This window comes from Anser brachyrhynchus (assembly GCF_964034855.1).
Source record: "Anser brachyrhynchus genome assembly, chromosome: 13".
NCBI classification, from domain to species: domain Eukaryota; kingdom Metazoa; phylum Chordata; class Aves; order Anseriformes; family Anatidae; genus Anser; species Anser brachyrhynchus.
Genome location: NC_137708.1, coordinates 1,736,635 through 1,753,439, shown reverse-complemented (window position 1 = coordinate 1,753,439; position 16,805 = coordinate 1,736,635). Strand labels below are relative to the sequence as shown.

Sequence of the window (16,805 nt, the reverse complement as noted above, 5' to 3'; positions counted from 1 at the left end):
GGCAGCACAAGAGATTTTATTTTGTCTAAAATATAGAGGAAAAAATAAATACATCCACCAACAATACGAAGAGAAGTTTCCAAATTCATGTACTTTTCTTTCAAGGACTTCCTCTGACTGGGAGAGCAGAGGCAGTCTGGCCCCTCAGACAGCGCCCCGCTGACAGGAGCTCTGCGGTGCCACTGTACATGACGAGCGCACTCTCAGTCTGACATTTCATGTAAACCAAAGCAAATTGTCATGTTTACTCCTCTGACTCCAGTGACTCCCAGAGAAGTCAAGGATACCTCTGCATATGTACAGTGCATTTACTCCTATATCTCCAAGACATAGGCAATTCTTACAGGATTTCCAGGCCCTGCTCCCTCTGCTGCGAGAGCATCAGCCCATGTTCTGCCGATTGCCGTAGCCTCTCGGGTGTGTATCTTTCCAGTCATCCCAGTCCCGAGCTTTTTGAAGAGCTTCCTCATCATCCTCCTCCTCTTTTTTCTCCTGCTGCTGCTTCTGCAACTCTTCATCACTTATATCTGCTGAAGGTCAAGAACAAGAGCGAGGGACAGTAAGACAACGGAAAATGACTAGTCAGGGTCTCAGAACAGAATCCCTCCAGGAGTCAGCCTAAACACAGCAGGAAATGCCAGGCGCAGCCAAGCCATCCATTTATCCTGAACGCCTAGTGGAGAAAGCCAGAGGGTATTTTACACCCTGAACACATCCCCCATTCACCATTCCCCACAAGAGGGTTCAGGAATTCTCTCTTTTCCATTTTGCTCTACCCCTCCTTACCTGATGGCTTCTGAGGTGCACTCTGACCACGCATTGCTTCTTCCCTTCTGCGCTGATCATACCAGTCATTTACGGTCATAGTGGGGAGGCTAGGATATCCAGCACCAAACACTCTACAGGAAGAGAGAGAGGGTCGAGGAAGGCACTTTACGTCCTGTACGAATGAGCAGGAACACCACTAACAATGCACAGAACTACCCCATACTCCGATTTGTATTGATCACATGAGGCACGTTACCAAGAAGAGTTTGCCCAGGGAGGGTATTTCCACAGTGTGGGCCTTCAGCAGCAGACTGGTCAGTAACATAGCCAAGATAGCATTGCAGGAGTTAATTCTGCTGCTTTAGAGAGGCAAGGACTGCTTTGTTCCAAAGATCTCGGAATACTTGTCCAATCCCTAGAAGAATGCTGTCCGCTGGCACAGCTTGCCAATGAGGACACTGAGAACCGAATTAGGCACAGCTTAGCTAGATAGGTATTTGCAAACCTCAAGGCAGATAATGTCAAAATCACAAGAAATCTGTTTTCTATCCTATTTTGTGCTTTAGCTGCTGTATCACCTGCAAGAATCTCACAGCACCACGAAATGCTGAGATCTTGTTACCCTAGGGAAAGCCCTATAGTTAGAAATTTTAAGTAACAGGCTATTGCGACTGGTAGCCAGGCAGGTACCACATCTTCTCAGCCCCAAAGATCACTAATTTCAATCCACCAAAATCCTCCGGAGTTTGCATTAGATTAAGCAACTACATGTACTTTTCCATGTCATGCTCTTTATTTTAAGAGCAGAGAACAATCCTGTTATATCACAGCGAGGTTAGAGGGGCAGAAAAGCCTTGCCTCGCCACAGCCTACTAAACAGCAAGCACACTGCCTATAAACTAACGCGGTAATACTTTAATATGGTCTCCTCTTCTGCCATCCCAACAGAACAAACAGCATTAGCTCAGATACTGAAGCATGCCGGTAACAGAAGAAATTACAGAAAGTGGAAGAAACGTGTTAGAAGTTTCCCCATCCCCTGCCCAGATGTACAACACATGCAATCTCGATGCGACATGCTGCCTGCCGATAATGACTGTGTTTCTGCATTTGAAAGAGTATCTTAGGTGTGACATGAGAACAGAGCACTGCATCACACTGTGTTAAAGTAATCAAAAACAAACATACTTAGACTGAACAGCATCCCGGGTAAGAATGAAAGGTTTCAGTGGAGCCCTGACTTGCCGGGAAGTACCGTGAGGTGGTGCTGAAGACTGAAATTGCAAACAAGAGTCACAAAATAATCATGTAGATAAGAGTACCCTTCTTTGCTTCCCACCCCAAACAAGTTACTAAGGGTCTTGTAGAAAAGAGATGCCTCTGCTGTCAGAGCAACGTCCCAAGACGGACAATTCAGCCCTTAATCCAGTTTAAATCATGAACTCCATCTGTGAGCTTCCACAAATCACTTCTCTTTGTGCCTTTGTTACACCCATTCTGATCAAAGCGGAAAGCTGACAGAGCTAAACCAGATCAGCTCAGATCAAAGCGTGAAATACAGCTTATTTTTTCCATGGATCAAACACAGTACACTCTGAAGCAAGTAGAGCTCATCATTCATGAAGATATCACCCAGGGCACTACAGAAGAGCAGAGCTCTGCAATGCCAATAATGAATTGCACAAACCAGCTGTGCCAGCAAAGCTGGACTATGGTAAACTTAGGCACGTTATTATTAATTTTTTAATTCTAGACAGATGTTCTAGGTGAGAAGCATAAAGCCCAGAAACGCTGTTCCACACAAGATGTGCTTTCCTCAAACCGAATGGGCATGTTTTTTTCTGTAACATCAGGATGTTCTGTAGGCTAGAAACGTAGGCTTGAAAGAAAAAAAATCGCCAGGGTCTTGTCTTAAATGACAAAAGTATTTGGTTCTTTAGAGTTAAGGGTCTGGCACAACCCAGCAAAGTGGAGAAAAGCCTCTGCACACAGATCAATTCAGCTCTGATATTCGGTGCTCGAGCATTTTACACACTGTGACTGTCTAGGACATGCGATAGCACCAGACAGGCACTAACGCAAAAATCAGACCACTGGCTGTTCAGAACTAAACCAAGCCCTATCCATTTATATTGGGCATGAGGTAGAGATGTTAACCTAGAATTCACACAACAAAACTTAGGAAACTCTGCTAATGAATTCCTCTGAGGTTCATTTACCCCCAATAGTGTCTATCATCAGGTGTAACCATGCAGAGTTCACAGGACCTGCAGACAAAGAGATCTCATACCTGTTTCGCTGCGTCTCTGCTCCTCAGGATTACCATTTCTTGGTCAATGCTCTCGATTTCCTCAAAGCTGATGTTGACCCATTTCTGGATTTGCAGTAGGTAGAATTCCCGTATCTGATCCTCATCTGCCTGCCCACTGTCCACAAAGGTTCTCACAGAGGCCAGCCTGTTCTCCAGTTCCTTCTTCTGCTTATACCTGGCTCAAAGAGAATTAAAGGACATAATTTAGGTAAACTTTCTCTAGCATGGCCCAGATACAGTGCTTTCTAAAATCAGCATTTTCTTGAACTTCAATACCATCTGTGCAAGAGCTTTAGCATAATTTCACATGTTTCAAATGAAAGTTGCATACAGAAAAGTAAGTTCTGATAATTTACTGTTCTAATTTAAGAAGCTCCTATTGTTAAGAAGTTTTAGGAAGACAATTTAAAGACAGGGCCCCTCCCAATTATTTTATTTGTGCTAAGAGGCCAGCAATCCCAGCTGAGGATTGCTGACACAGAGGAAATCCAAGACAAAGGACACAGCATGTAAGCATTGTTCTATAAAATAGACTCATCCACAACAACTGCATAGAGAACCCTGAAAAATACATCTTAAGCATGCGAGCATCTGCCTGCCCAGCCCTGTGCTGCTGAGAGGCAAAGCAAACCACTCCCTTCTGGTCTGTTTGCAGCAGGGTAAACTCTGCAGTCAGCCACTGACAAGGGCAGCTGAGACGAGAGCTCTGGAGCCCGCGTGAGGATCCAGGCTGTCAGAAAACGTTGATCTTGCAGTCTCTGCTTTTCACTGGAAGCCGACGTAATTGCAATGCCTCGCTCTGCAATCAGGTCAAGTCGGAACCTGCTGGCGGCAGGGCTCACAGCGCGAGGCGAGCACCCCCAGACCTGCCTCAAGCTGGGCACGAGCGCGGTGCCAGGCTGCCAGCGAGCAGCCCGTGCCGGACAGGCTGTGCTGCACCGACCCACAACATATTCTGCTACCCCATATCCATCCCTCTTAGGTTCCTTTTAGAACAGAGACTGCGTTTTGGTATTCATGCGATTTAAAAACTGCTCTCAAGGCCATCTTGGGCCCGTCTGTGCCACCACAGTCAGCAACAGTTTGACTGTCAAAATCCTCACCTAAAACATGACGAAGAGGCATCGACAGCCCCGGTATTAAAGATATGAAAAGCACGTTTGTAGGAAGCTTCCAGCCTGGGCGGCTTTACACGGTTTGTTATCAGAGAGCTCACCACGACGAGCTTTTGTGCGATTCTTCTCTGAGGCCTGGGCACTACAGCCACAAACGCATCTCCGCGACCGCCGAACCACCCAAACCCGCTGCGAGGCGCGGTGCGGATCCCCGAAGGGCCGTTTAACGCCCCGCTGCGCCCAGCCGCGGGCTGCCGCGGCTCTCCCCCGGCCTCCTTCCCCCCGCTCACCTCTCGATCTTGGCCTGCCGGCCGGCGGCCATGGCCAGCAGGCTGCGCTGGGCGGCGGGGCCGCGGGGCGGGGGGCTGCCGGCCTCCTCGTCCCCCGGGGCGGCGGCGGCGGCGGGCGGCGGGGCGGCGCTGAGCCCGTAGGCCCGGCAGAGCTGCAGGAAGCGGCAGAAGTGGGCCCGGGCGGCCTCCAGGTGCTCCCGCCGCCGGCTCGCGTCCACCTGCCGCAGGGTCAGGGCGCCCAGCAGGGCGGGCACCGCCAGGTACTTCAGGTCGGCCGAGGCCACCTCCTCCAGCTCCTCGTTCTCGCTGCAAGGCACAGACCCGGCGTCAGCCCCGGCCTCAGCCCGAGCCTCAGCCCCAGCCCCGTCCCCGCCGCCTCACCTGAAGAGATCCAGCTCCGCCACCATGGCGGCCGCCTGCCGCAGCGCGCCCAGCCCCTGCCGCACCTTATCCTGCACGGCCGGCGCCCCCGAGGAGGGCTCGGTGCCGGCCTCCACCTCCTCCCAGAGCCGCCAGCCCGTCGCCAGCAGCTCCGGCAGCCGCGCCTCGCCGCCGGGCCCCTCCGCCATGCTGGGCCGGGACGGAGCCGCCGCCCCCGCCCCGCCGCTTCCGCCCGCCGCCCGCGCCCGCCCCCCGCCGCCATCTTCGTGGGGGCGCTGCGGCCGCCATCTTGGTAGGGGCGGCTGGGGCCGGGCGGGGCGAGGCGGCGCTGCGGCGGTGAGCTGAGGGGCGGCGTGCCGCTGCCCCTCGGAAATGGGGCTTCCTTCTGTGCTAAACACGGTCATCCAAAACTGGGCTCCTGGCAGAGCAGCGAGCCCGAAGAATTGTCCAAAGGAGAGCATTAAATCAGTGAACGAACCAGAGAGTCAAAGTGAAACCGACAGTGCACATAGCCAGACCCCTTCACCTGCTAGCCTCCAATTTAAGTGCACCCCACACGTAGCAGCAAAGGCCCTGGTCTATTTAATAAATAGCATTAAATAACGACTCACACAAATTCCTCACCCTGGACCATGAGGACCTGGGTTACCCCAAGCCCCTCTCATTGCCCCTTCTTTGACTTTTCCTCCAATATCCGCACCTCCGCAGATTATTGTTTTGCTGGTTTGGTTGTTGTTTGTTTAATGGTGTGAGTTTCCATCCATTAATCTTACTGAATTAAAAATGCAGCAGAAGGCTGGAGTTTGTCTACACAACAGAATGCAGCACACTGCGTCAGGAGCCAAGCTGGAATTAAATGTGTTGGCTCCAGAAACACAAACTACCGGCGTAATCAGTAGTGTCCTGCCAAGCCCAGCCAAAGATCGTGCTAATGAGCCACCCTGCCCCAGGACCCCATGCCGGTACTTCTGCAGGGTGCTCAGCTCCCTTCCTTGGGCACAGCCGGGTGTGTTTTGCCCGTGCGGCTGCACCAGAGGGAGCCAAGCCATTGCTAGCCATGACACCCCACCGCATCAGGCAGCGCTGCTGCCTGGGGTCGCTCCTTGGGGTCCCCAAGTCTCTGCTATCACAAAAAGCCTCTCCCAGGCAAATGTGCAGGTCAGGAAGGCAGCACGTGCTGCCCCTGGTGCTAGGGCAGGTGCTCTGTCTGGGAGGGTAGGTCACGCGTGGTCCTCTCCTGCTCTTGGGAGAGCCTCAACAGCACCTTAGGACGTCGGGGCTGGAATTCACCAGGGGCTTGTACTGCACGCAACTATCTCTCTATAGCATGGAATCAGAACTTGGCAGACCGTCCAGGCAACACACAGTGCACAGCATGGATGCTCAGCAGCAAAGTCCTACATTTTATTCTTTAAGTGCAGTGCCCACCATTTCATCCCTATGTGTTCTTTTTATAACAAAAGTAAGATAAGGGCCCTTTACCATTTCTTTTTTGGTTAGCTCCTGAGTCCCCTTTGATAGTATCTCTGAAATTAAAACAGGCATCGGACAGGTAATGGTTAAAGCTGTGCTTTTACAAGCTGACGTGCAGAAACACAATACAAGTTATTGACCTAGATGTGAAAAATGTATATGGTGTGATAATAATTCAGGGCAGGCTGGAAGCACTCAACTTCCACAGATGAGTCAGTTTATGACTTAGTCTGTTTGTTTCCTTCATGTGTACACGAGATAGCTTGATAAAAAGTTAATCGTAAAAGATAGAAGAGTTCTGGGTTTAGGTTCCTTTATGCTGTGTCCCAAGTACACCCTGATGGTTTTGCTCTCCTGTCATCCTCCCTCCATGTGACCGTTTTGCTCAGACCGAAAACGCAGGCACCGGTAGCATGAGATATGTCAACAGTTTAACACATCATTCTGTGGTATTCCTGCACACCAGGCAGGAAGTGAAGAACCACGCTGCATCCAGTGGTGGAAAAATAAATTAATATAATAATTGGAAGTAGAATGGGGCCAGAATTCTACAGCCATTTTTCCTTCACCAGCAGAAGATGCTATGACATCCCCTGCAATTACAGCCAGTTCACTTTTATCAGAAAGGCAACACTCCAGTCAGTGTAGCATCTCTCCCTTCACATACATTAGTTAAAATAAATAGTAAATCTATAAAATCATTTCCCCACCTCCCTTCCTGAACCTTTAAGATTCTAAATTTCAACAGCATTTTTGAGGATCAGAGCAAAAGACACTGTTGGAGTGAATTCCTTCAGTGCCTTAGCCTTTGTGTTACCCAGATAGTCTCAGCAGTTATGGGATTACCTTGCCTATAGGATATCTCTGTTTAATCTTGAGCAAACATCTCCTTTGGGCATTCTTCTTTGAGGCCTTCACCTCTCAGAGCAAGCCAGATGGGTTCACAGGGAGCTATTGGCTTGCTCTCCAAGTAACTGTGAATAGGCTGATGACGCAGCATGGGACCTCAGCCCACTTCCCCTTCTCTTAAAACTGGAGGCGGGGTGGTGGTGGTGTCAGTTTTGACCCAGATTATCGGGGGCAGCACAGGACAGGCCTGGAGCCACACGTTATCAGCGCTCAGCAGACACGCTGGACTGAGAGAGCAGGAAATCTATGCGAGGCTCTGTTTCCTTCGAGATGGAGAAGGCTTTGCTTGCAAGAGCCAAGTAGGTGAACCTGTCAGCTGGATGGAAGTTCCTGAATCTCCTTGCTAGCAGTTCATTAGCCCTGTTTTTACCTGCTGTCCCAACTGATCAAGAACAGGTTTGACTTATACCACAAAGGCATGAAATCAGTAAGGGCTAGTGACCAAACTACCTGTCGTCTGCCTGCTCTTCAGCCCCAGCATAATGAACTGCAGGCACCCACACGTGTTGTAGCATGGAGCCCCAGGGTGGCTCCTGGGCCTAGGTGTGCTCCTGCTTCGGAGAGGAGGCTCTTCTGCAGCTCCCACCCTGCTGTAGCTCACTTTCTGACTGCCTTTGGAGGCAGTTTCCCCAGGGGTGCACAAAGAAAAAATGCTACTGTTCAATGAGGCCATGGCACTTTCTCAGCACCGGCATAAAGGCGATTTGACAAGTCCACCACCAGAAGCGAGCAGCCTCCAGCATACCCTCTGCACTGAACGTGCATGAACTTGCTAGCAATCTTCTGCACCAGTGACAGTGCTGGAACAGGAGCAGGTAACATGCTCCTGAGCTCTCTGCCACATTAATTTTCTTCTGGAGAGAAACCAGCAAGCACCGAGGGACAGTTTTAACTTTGGAGTACTGCTTTCTGTGGAAGCCTTTTGTCTCTGGGAATTTCTACCCTGGTTTAGCAACTTGGTGAAATGCAGGGGGCAGAGCTGGAAGGGATGCCAGCCTGCCCAGCCAAGCAGAAGGGACAGAAGTCTGCTTTTCCTCTGAATCCAGCACAGCCACTGCAACAAGCGCCCTTCAAGCTATGCCCAAGAGCCCTCACGCTGCAGCCTAGTTCCCCCTCTGGTCTCATGGCTGTTACTCACTTACGTTCATTTGTCCCTGTCTCTCATCTGAAGATCCCCATAAGGGCAATCCCTATTATTACTCGTCATCCTCAGGACATCCTGCTGAACACCCCAGAAATAAAGGAGAACAGAGATACAAGGGGGTTTCCTTAGATACAAGCCTTTACTCATGCTTGTGTCTTGTGGTGCGATAGTGTAGGCACCAACCATCCCAAAGGTCAAAGTAACATCCCCCAGATATTCACAGCAGCACAGATGTTGATCAACAGCTGAGCACTGAGGCAGTGGCCCCGCCATGTGTCTTCTCCTTGTTCTGGCTCAGGTCTCCCTGTGACGAGCAGAAGGAAAGAGCTGTGCTGGTGCCGATGGAGGTCCTGAGGCACCCTCCTCTCAAAGGGCTGTAGGGAAGAAATATCCCAACATGTCCTGGTGTCATTCTTACCCCCAAACTTTTACTTGTTTACCAACAGCTTGTCGCCTTGGCTTGGATTATCCTCCTGGCATAAGTTATGCAGCATCTCCAAGTATAAATAATAATTAAAAAAAAGTGCTTTAGCAACAAGGTCAAAAGAGCCCATGAAGATCACCCTCCTTTCTCCAGACTTCATTGTCTGCACAATCTAGCCAGCAGGGAAGGATCACGTTCACACCAATGTTACTCCTTTCAAACACAAATTAAAAGTCAAGCAGGAACTAAGGGAAGGCTTTGCAGAGCAAGCCCTTTGCCTGCTTCTCACCGCATTTCATGCAGAGGGATGGTTTTCTTTTGTGCACAAGCCACTTTCAGAGCCATCTCTCCCATGTCAGCTCACAGCACCAGAAAGTGAAAAACTTCTGCCACGACCATAGAGAATTCAGCTCTGGGATTCTCATTTCCAGCGACAGATAAACAAAAAGCCACAAGACCCAGGGAAAAATGGCTAATGACAGGAAAGTCAAAGAGGTAGATCCGTCACATTAGCAGCGAGCCTGACGAGGGTTCATGAAGCAGAGGGTAATGACAGCAGTCTACCACAGTCTGGAGAGGACTGATTGTGAAAGTGGGGCAAGAGAAACATGCGAGGATGTGTCTGAAGGGCTGCAAAGCCATAATTGTTACAGAGATCCTCCCGGTGTCACGGACAGTGCTGTCACCATGCCCAGATTTGTTCAGGTCCTGAAGAGGTACCTACCAGAGCCTGAGATGTTTTTTGGGGGAGTGAAGTTGCAGACAGCTAAGGAAAGACCCACTAGCGCTGATTTATTTCTCTGGCAGTGTTGCTCTGACCGGTGCTGGAAGCCACCCAAGGGCGATGTCAGGGTCCAGGTTTTCCCATCTTTTTCCTTGGGAGGGTGCTTGTGCTGGCCTGTGCCAGGGGTCGGGGCTCTGCGTTCCCCCGACAGCCTTTATGCTAGCTTTCCTGCCCGGCAGAGTTGGAGAAAATACATCCACTCAGATGGATCCCCTCTGCCCGTGGGGCCAAGTGGGTGGTTTATTCCCTCTGGACCCGTTGCCGGATATTAATTGCCTTGTTCTGGCTCTTAGTCCCTGGGAGACTCTTCCAGCCGAGCAGATCTCACAAAGCTGGTAATTCCAGCTGCGGGCCCAGATTGCAATGCTTCCCGCTCTGAACATTGTCACTTAGCTGTCACCTCCCCACCGCAGCCCCTCCTGCCAGCCTGACCCTTTGCACCCTTCGACTAACTGCAGCGCTTCCCCGCAGGACACCAGCGGAGCCCAGCGCCTCCGCTGCACATTGACCCCTCCAGCCCTCCCCTGGGCCTGCAGTCACCGTGCAGGCAGCCGGAGGAGGAGAGGGCTCCGCATATTCAGCGCTTGACCCTGCCTTTTCCCAAGCAGAAATTCAAGCAGGACCTCTCTAGGAGGGGATCGCGACATCTCCCCCGGGGCATTCCTCGCTATTGTGGCTCCTCTCCTCCGCCCCAGGCGCTGTGTGTTTGTACTTACCAAATGCAAATCACATTTCCCACCCTCCTGGCTGGATCTCTCACTCCGCAGTGTCCTTTGCCTGTTTTCTTCTCCCTAGCTCGTTTTGCAATGCTCCAGGGAGCTGGCAGCCCCTCCCAGCTTCACCTCCCTCTGATCTGGCCGTGAGGTGCCTTTGGGTTAAGCAACCCTCCTAATTAAGTACCTGCATCACCTGGCCTGGCTCTGGGCACAGAAACTGCAGCCCTTTTGCAGCTGGAGCATCCCTTTTCCGAGGAATGCTGGTGACTAACTCCTAATTGCATTTTAAAAGAAAATCTGGAGATAGCTTCTTGGCCTCGCGCAGCTGTGGCGGAAGCCTCGCAGCTGTGGCCTTACTGTCACTCTGGGAAGGCTGCATGTCAGCAGCCAGATCAAGTCAACGGCACATTAACGACTGATAATGGTAGTTAACTCACTCAGTTAGCTATGTGAGCATAGGCTTCACCCCTGAGCATTTCAGCTTCCAGCTCCCAGGCTCGTCTCAAGCCACCTTGGACTCCCAGCTATTACTCATTGTTAATACGGAAACCTGGAGCACATTAAATGGAGGGGATGGTTTACAATAAAAGCTTATGAATTGATTCTGTGACCCAGCAGAGGCTGTTAAAAATGATTGAGTGAATATGGAAATGAGTAATCGTACAGCTGGACTCGGGGCTGAGCACAGCCAACTCCATTCAATACAAACCACAAATAACACAAGGCGCACGCAAAGCTGGCCGAGGCTCTAGGTCACGGTGGGAGCTGCAGGAAACCGTCCTGGGACTTCACTCACATTTACCTGTGCTCCTCACCCTGTAGGCTCTCCTCAGCACGTGTGCATTTAGGCTCGTCCCCTCTCTCCAAAGGCTGCATGAACGGGAAACTCTTATTCCACGCGAGCACTTGGCCAACCCCTGTACTAAAAGCAGTCGAGGGAACAGAGGGAAGTAAAAGGCAGATCAGGACCCCATCTGTGATGCACACTTGTTTAGTCCGCCCCACATGTGCTAGGATCAGAAAATAAGCCTCAACTGCCTCAGTTTCCAGCTACCAGAACTTTTATGCTTGGTGCTTTAGGATCTCCTTCCAGCCTCATTTTCTCTGTGAATGCCAAGGAGGTGGAGGGAGGTCGTCTTAGGAAACACAGAGGTCTGTCGCAGAGAGGTACGGTATGATACGTTTATTTAAAAAGCACACACCGGAATCCCGCTTACGTTAAGTATGGAGACGAAAGGTTCATTCTTATGTCGCTGGGGCCCTGGAGCCCTGTCCTCTCTCCAGGCCAGTGCCAGCTCGCCTGGTATCAAAGGGGTTGGAGGAGTGGGCTGAAACCCTTAGAGGTGGGAAAGAAGGGGCAGGAAGGAGGAGCAGTGAGTACACCGCGTGCTGAACGGGCTCCCACCTCCAACACAAATCCAGAGGGCAGAAGCTGCCATAGATGCCCTGTGAATGCATGGCTGGTAGGTGCAGTTCTGCCACGCTGCCCGACCTGGGAAGCCGCTGCCCATCGACGTGTGTGCTGTCGTCAGGCACAGACGGAGTCTCCGCACTGCGAGAGCAGCGGGTCCTGGAGGGGAGCGATGAGCTCTGGCTCCTGGAGCCATACCTGGTTCTGCCTGCGTCCGAGCCGTGTCATTTCAGATGCTGCAGAGGGCACCGGAGCAGTATTTGCCCACGAGGAGGAACATTCAATGGTGTTGGGTAAACCCACAGCAGAAGCCTGCTGCCAGAGGAGCTGCCCGTGACCCCCTCACCCTAAGCAGTTTTCCTCCCCTGCAGCCTCCTCCCGATGGGCAGCTCGCTACCCCCTGCCCATCCATCACTCCTGGCTTTCAGGCCACTGTCAAAAACCTCCCGCAAAAAGACAATGGCAGCCCAGGGTCCCCATTCACCCCTGGAGAAAAGGGCCTGTGTGTGCAAAGTGATAAATGGACGGTCCCCAGCTGGAGACGGAGCGCTGGATGCTCCCGATCGGCCGCAGGAGGGCAGCCCTTTGTCTCGCTCTGGGCAGATGGGGCAGAGGTCGGTCTCGGGGTTTTGGCTTCCCATCATCGCTCAGTTTGGGGTCTTCCATGGCAATGCTGGAGTCCAGGCTCCCAGCACAGTCCCCTCCTTGCCGAACTCGGCGCATCCCTTGCGGTTGGCGCCCAGTCTCCAGCTGCGCCCTGGGGGACACCCGCGGGAGCCCTCCCGCGTGCCGCGACGCCTCGGGCGCTATTTGCAGACGTATCTCTCCACCAGCCGCCGGCACCTCTTGCACACCACGTAGCAGCACCAGTGGTACTTGCAGTGACACCTCTCCACCACCTCCTCCGTGTAGGCGTTGTAGCCGCGGCCGCAGCACATCAGGTCGCAGCCCTCGCTGCCCACGGAGCTCTTGTTGCACTGCCTGCCGAGAGGAGGGCGCAGGAGACGGAGGTGAGGGGTCGGGACCGTGCCTGCCCACCCCCAGGGTGCTGCCCCGGCCCCCGCTGGAGCAGGTTTGCTCACAGAGCCTGCCCGTAGAGGTACGGGGGTGGCAGGGCTTCCTACAGCCGATGCAAGCAGCACTCGGGGCTGCACAAACCTTCCTCACACCCCCTTGACCACGCTGCTGAGGGATCGCGCTGACCGCCACCGAGCACTCCTGGTTCCACGTGGCTGATGGAGGCTCTCCGCCTGGGAGGCTGATAGAGCACATCTGCAGCAGTTTCTTACCTGTCCTGCGTCCCCTGAGACCCCAGGTGGACGTTGGGCACGCAGTAGTCAGGGGAGTTGATGAGATAAACCAGATCCGTCTCTTTCAGCAGCCTGACGTCTGTTTCTTTGGGTACCAGCTGCTTCCTGGGCCCGATGAGCCGGTGGGTCACCCTGACGGCTGCCAGGTACTTGGACTTGAGCTCAGAAGCGATTTCGCCCAGGCCTGGCAGCCCCTTCCAACAGGTCTTAACCGAACAGGAGCCTGAAACACCGTGGCATTTGCACTTGGTATCCAAGGAGTCACTCAGCACCTGCGGAGGTTGGAAAACAGATGAACATATTGCCTGCTGCTGGTGCCCACCCCGCCGACTGATCTGCACGAGCATCCACGGGAAGCTTCAAGAGACGAAAGAGCCCAGCTGCCTCCTGCCACCCGAGAGAGTTCCCCTCTCTTGTTTAGAGGTGGAAGAAAATGCTGCTGCTGGGACAGCGGAGTGCCTCCTTGTAATGAATATAAAGGGGCGATCAAGGGGTGCTGCTTTGTTCCCTTGTGATAATCATGTAACCCTTGGGAAGGGTCTGCGGGAGCTTGTGGTGGGCTGGCAGCATTTTTTTGGGGGGGAGTAAGGGGGAATGTCTCTGCAAACACATCTCACTCCAATTTAACCACTTAGTTGCCTCCTCACCCTAAGGACGGCACCCCCCCAGCCTGCCTGGGGTCCCCCCCCTCACCTTAGGCACCCCTGCGGCAGGCTGCGGGGGGCCAGGCCCATACCCACCTGCCTGCCCACCGCGTTGTTATGCAGATTCGCGGCCCTGAGGGCCTGCCTTCCCGGCCCGCTGGATTTCGGGGGGCTGTCAGCAAAGGCGGCGCCGAGCTGGAGGCCGTAGCGCAGGTTGTCCCCGCAGCCGCCCCATCGGAAGTCGGGGCCCGGCACCTCGGAGGGGGCAGAGCCGCAGGAGCAGAGGGGCAGCGACCCCGAGGCGCAGGCTTGGGCGATGGAGTGGGCGACGGCGGCCGCAGCCAGGGCGTGGACGAAGGCGGACTCCCTGGTCCCTGGGGAGAGAAGGGAGTCTCACGTCTCGCAGCGGAAGGAGGCTTGTTTCTTGCAACGGGATAAAACTACGACCTGACGCCCTTTTCGGGCTGTATTTTTAGCCTGTGCGGCTGTTATATCCTGCTCTCAGTATACAGCCTGTTTTCCCCCTTTGTCTGGAGCCTCCAGCAACTGTTTTCGTTTGAGTGGAAGTCACTCTGCGATCTCCTGCTGGTCTGAGTAGCACGGGATTAACGCCGGAGCGATGGCAGCAAGTTTTCTCCAAAGCGTGCACCTAAAGCAAAGCTGATGCCCATCGGCTGCCCTGCAGTGCTGTGCGTTAAAGCACTGCCCGACGCACGGCCTGGGAAGCTGCATGGGGCAGGAGGCGGAGGTGAGTACCCGAGGGGAAGCCCCCTTTACCTTTCAGCAGGTCGGGACCAAAGCTGGGGGCGCGCTGGATGGAGGAGCAGTTCCACCTCATGCCTGCGAAGGTCCTCTGGCAGGCGCTCACGGTCTCGGCGGCAGCCTGGACGACGCTGTGCATCACCTCCAGGTTCCTCCGGCACATCTGGACCTGGTCGGGCACCAGCCCAGCCAGCAGCCGGCAGTGGTGGCTTTCGTCCCAGGCCACCCTGCTGCCGCTCTCCGCCAGCCCCCTGTTGGGAGAGGAGAGGGGAGAGGGGACCGTGGGCACTGGGGTGGGGGTGAGGGGATGGGGACCGCAGGGGACGAGCAAACGGGGACCTGGGGAGCGGGTGACAGGGGGCAGACCCGAGGGGTCCTGCTGCAGGGGACCCCCGGGGGAGCCCCCCTGTCCCTCCTTCCCCTTCCTCCCCCCTTGCACCCCCTTACTCACAGCCACTGGATGGCCGCGGCGAGCCCCAGCTGGCAGAGCAGGATGGCGGTGGGCACGGCGGGGTGGCCCATGGCTGGGGACAGGACCGCAGGACCAGGACAAGCTGGGACCAGGGCCGCCCGCCCCCTTTATACCCGCGGGCGCTGCCGTCCTGCCCCCCGGGGAGGGGAACAAAGGCGGTTTCGGTGCCATTCACAGCTCGCAGCCCTCGGGGAGGACGGGGAGGCCGCCCCAGCCCCTGTCCCCCAGCCTGGGTGCCTGGGGACCCCGGTGAGCGCAGCCTGGAGCGGGGGCTCGCTGTTCAGGTACCCCCGCTGTCGGTGCGGTTGTCCCCAAAGTGGCATCTCCCTGGGGAAAAAGCCACGGCAGCACCGAGCAGCTCCATGCAACGTGGTGGCAGAGGGTGCCTGGGCTCTGCCCTGTCCCCCCTGTGCGCCCCTGAGCGCTCCCCGGCCACAGACCACTTCTCAGCCCAGCGAGGCACTGCGGAGGCCCCGGCACCGCACACACGCTGCTCTCCCGGGGTGAGCGGATATCACCTTTGGCATCTCCAGGAGAGCCCTTGGATTGCAAAGCAAATAGGTGTTTCTTTGCTCAGCAGATAAAAACTTGTCCTTGCAAGCAGGGGATGCTGGCAGGGGATGTAGGCGGGCAAGAATCAGAAAGGGGTGACATTAGTAAGGGACAAAAGGGGTTGGCAAGGGCTGATCTTAATTTCTCTCTCTTTTTTTTTTTTTTTTATTTTTTCTCCTTATTTTCTTTGCTCAGAGCTTTAAAAAAAAATCCATTTTCCTGGACCCAGAGAGAGTGAAAGTCTCAGCTGCCTGCCCCCTCTGTCCCCACAGCCCCACGATGACAGGGAGGACTCAATAGCAAGCAGGACTCCAGATGTGTGTGTGTCAGTCAAGGGCACGGACGCTGGTCTCAGGGGCCCGGAGCGGCCCCAGCCCCTGGGGACGGCAGAGGGAAAGCTGCGCGGGGCGTGGGCACCCCATGGAGAGCAAGGGAGGCACGAAGGGCTCTCCTGCCTCTGGGACCCCAGTGACCCCGAGCCCAGCGCTGTGCCAGCACTGGAGCTAATTGCATGCGGGGAAATCCTGCCCCTAGACACCGACTGCTCGGCTGCAGCCGCTTTGCTTGCAGAGAAACCACGCTCCTGACCTATTGTCTCCGTCAGGGCACCGGCAGCTGCTGCGGGGTTTCATAACTGCGAGGGCCAGGCTGCTGACAGCAAGGGCGAGCGGCAGGGGACACGGGGAAGGCTCCCCGTGTGCAGCCTGCGAGCACGTTCCCTGTAACCCGGTTAAAGCACCGCTGCAGGAAGGTGGCGGCTGCGGAGCAGCATCTCCCAGCTCCGCACGCTGCCATACGCCCTGCACAGAGAGGCTTGAGACAGCCCCAAAACTAAAGGCACCCATTAGGAAACACGGTGAGAGGAGGATTTAAGTCGGCTTGGGGCTGTCCTTAGCGTGTCAGAGCCCGGTCTGTAACTGGCATGGGGCTTTCTGCTGCCTTCAGCACCCCGAAGAGCATGGGGGCAGGAGGTGCAGCCGAAGGACTTTGTCACTGGGCTTTCCAGTCCAGCACCAGCGCCTTGCCCTGTGCTGCTAACTCCTCAGCAGGCTGCTGAGCACAGCACAACCTGCTTCTCCAGCCGGCTGGGCCAGGAGACCCAGCTTAGGTCCGATGCTGCGGGCTGCCTGTGCACGGGTCTCAGCTGCGGAAGCGCCCGCGCCGCTGCCAGGACTTGATCCCAGCGGGCAGAAGCAATGCAGCAGGGAAAGCAGGGCCTCCTCGGGCAGGAGCTGCTCTGTCTAGGACTTCTACTTTGGGATTTCACTTTCTCCCTCGCTGTGCAACTTCCCTTCTAGCAGGAAGGTGCTTTCCCTCCGCAGGGCTTCGCTGGGCGCCT

General features: G+C 54.7%; 2 protein-coding genes across 4 annotated transcripts; both read right to left on the bottom strand.

Annotated features, from left to right (window-relative positions):
- On the bottom strand, positions 1-5,100 carry IGBP1 (immunoglobulin binding protein 1). 2 transcript variants are annotated; one of them, XM_080554282.1, is made up of 6 exons: positions 4,866-5,100; positions 4,485-4,790; positions 3,059-3,254; positions 1,957-2,042; positions 787-899; positions 1-527 (listed from the first exon to the last, which is right to left on the bottom strand). In XM_080554282.1, exons 1-6 carry the CDS (start codon positions 5,051-5,053, stop codon positions 382-384), a joined length of 1,035 nt encoding a protein of 344 aa, XP_080410408.1. In that variant the 5' UTR covers positions 5,054-5,100; the 3' UTR covers positions 1-381. The 2 variants fall into 2 exon arrangements, with proteins under 2 accessions (XP_080410408.1, XP_080410407.1); XM_080554281.1 differs by having other exon boundaries at positions 1-530; positions 4,866-5,099.
- Positions 5,101-10,631: 5,531 nt separating this feature from the next.
- LOC308177294 (protein Wnt-11b-like) lies at positions 10,632-15,095 on the bottom strand. Of its 2 annotated transcripts, XM_080554279.1 has the most exons (5): positions 14,894-15,095; positions 14,458-14,693; positions 13,777-14,054; positions 13,016-13,308; positions 10,632-12,707 (listed from the first exon to the last, which is right to left on the bottom strand). In XM_080554279.1, exons 1-5 carry the CDS (start codon positions 14,962-14,964, stop codon positions 12,533-12,535), a joined length of 1,053 nt encoding a protein of 350 aa, XP_080410405.1. In that variant the 5' UTR covers positions 14,965-15,095; the 3' UTR covers positions 10,632-12,532. The 2 variants fall into 2 exon arrangements, with proteins under 2 accessions (XP_080410405.1, XP_080410404.1); XM_080554278.1 differs by having other exon boundaries at positions 14,458-15,095.
- Between the last annotated feature and the right edge of the window lie 1,710 nt (positions 15,096-16,805).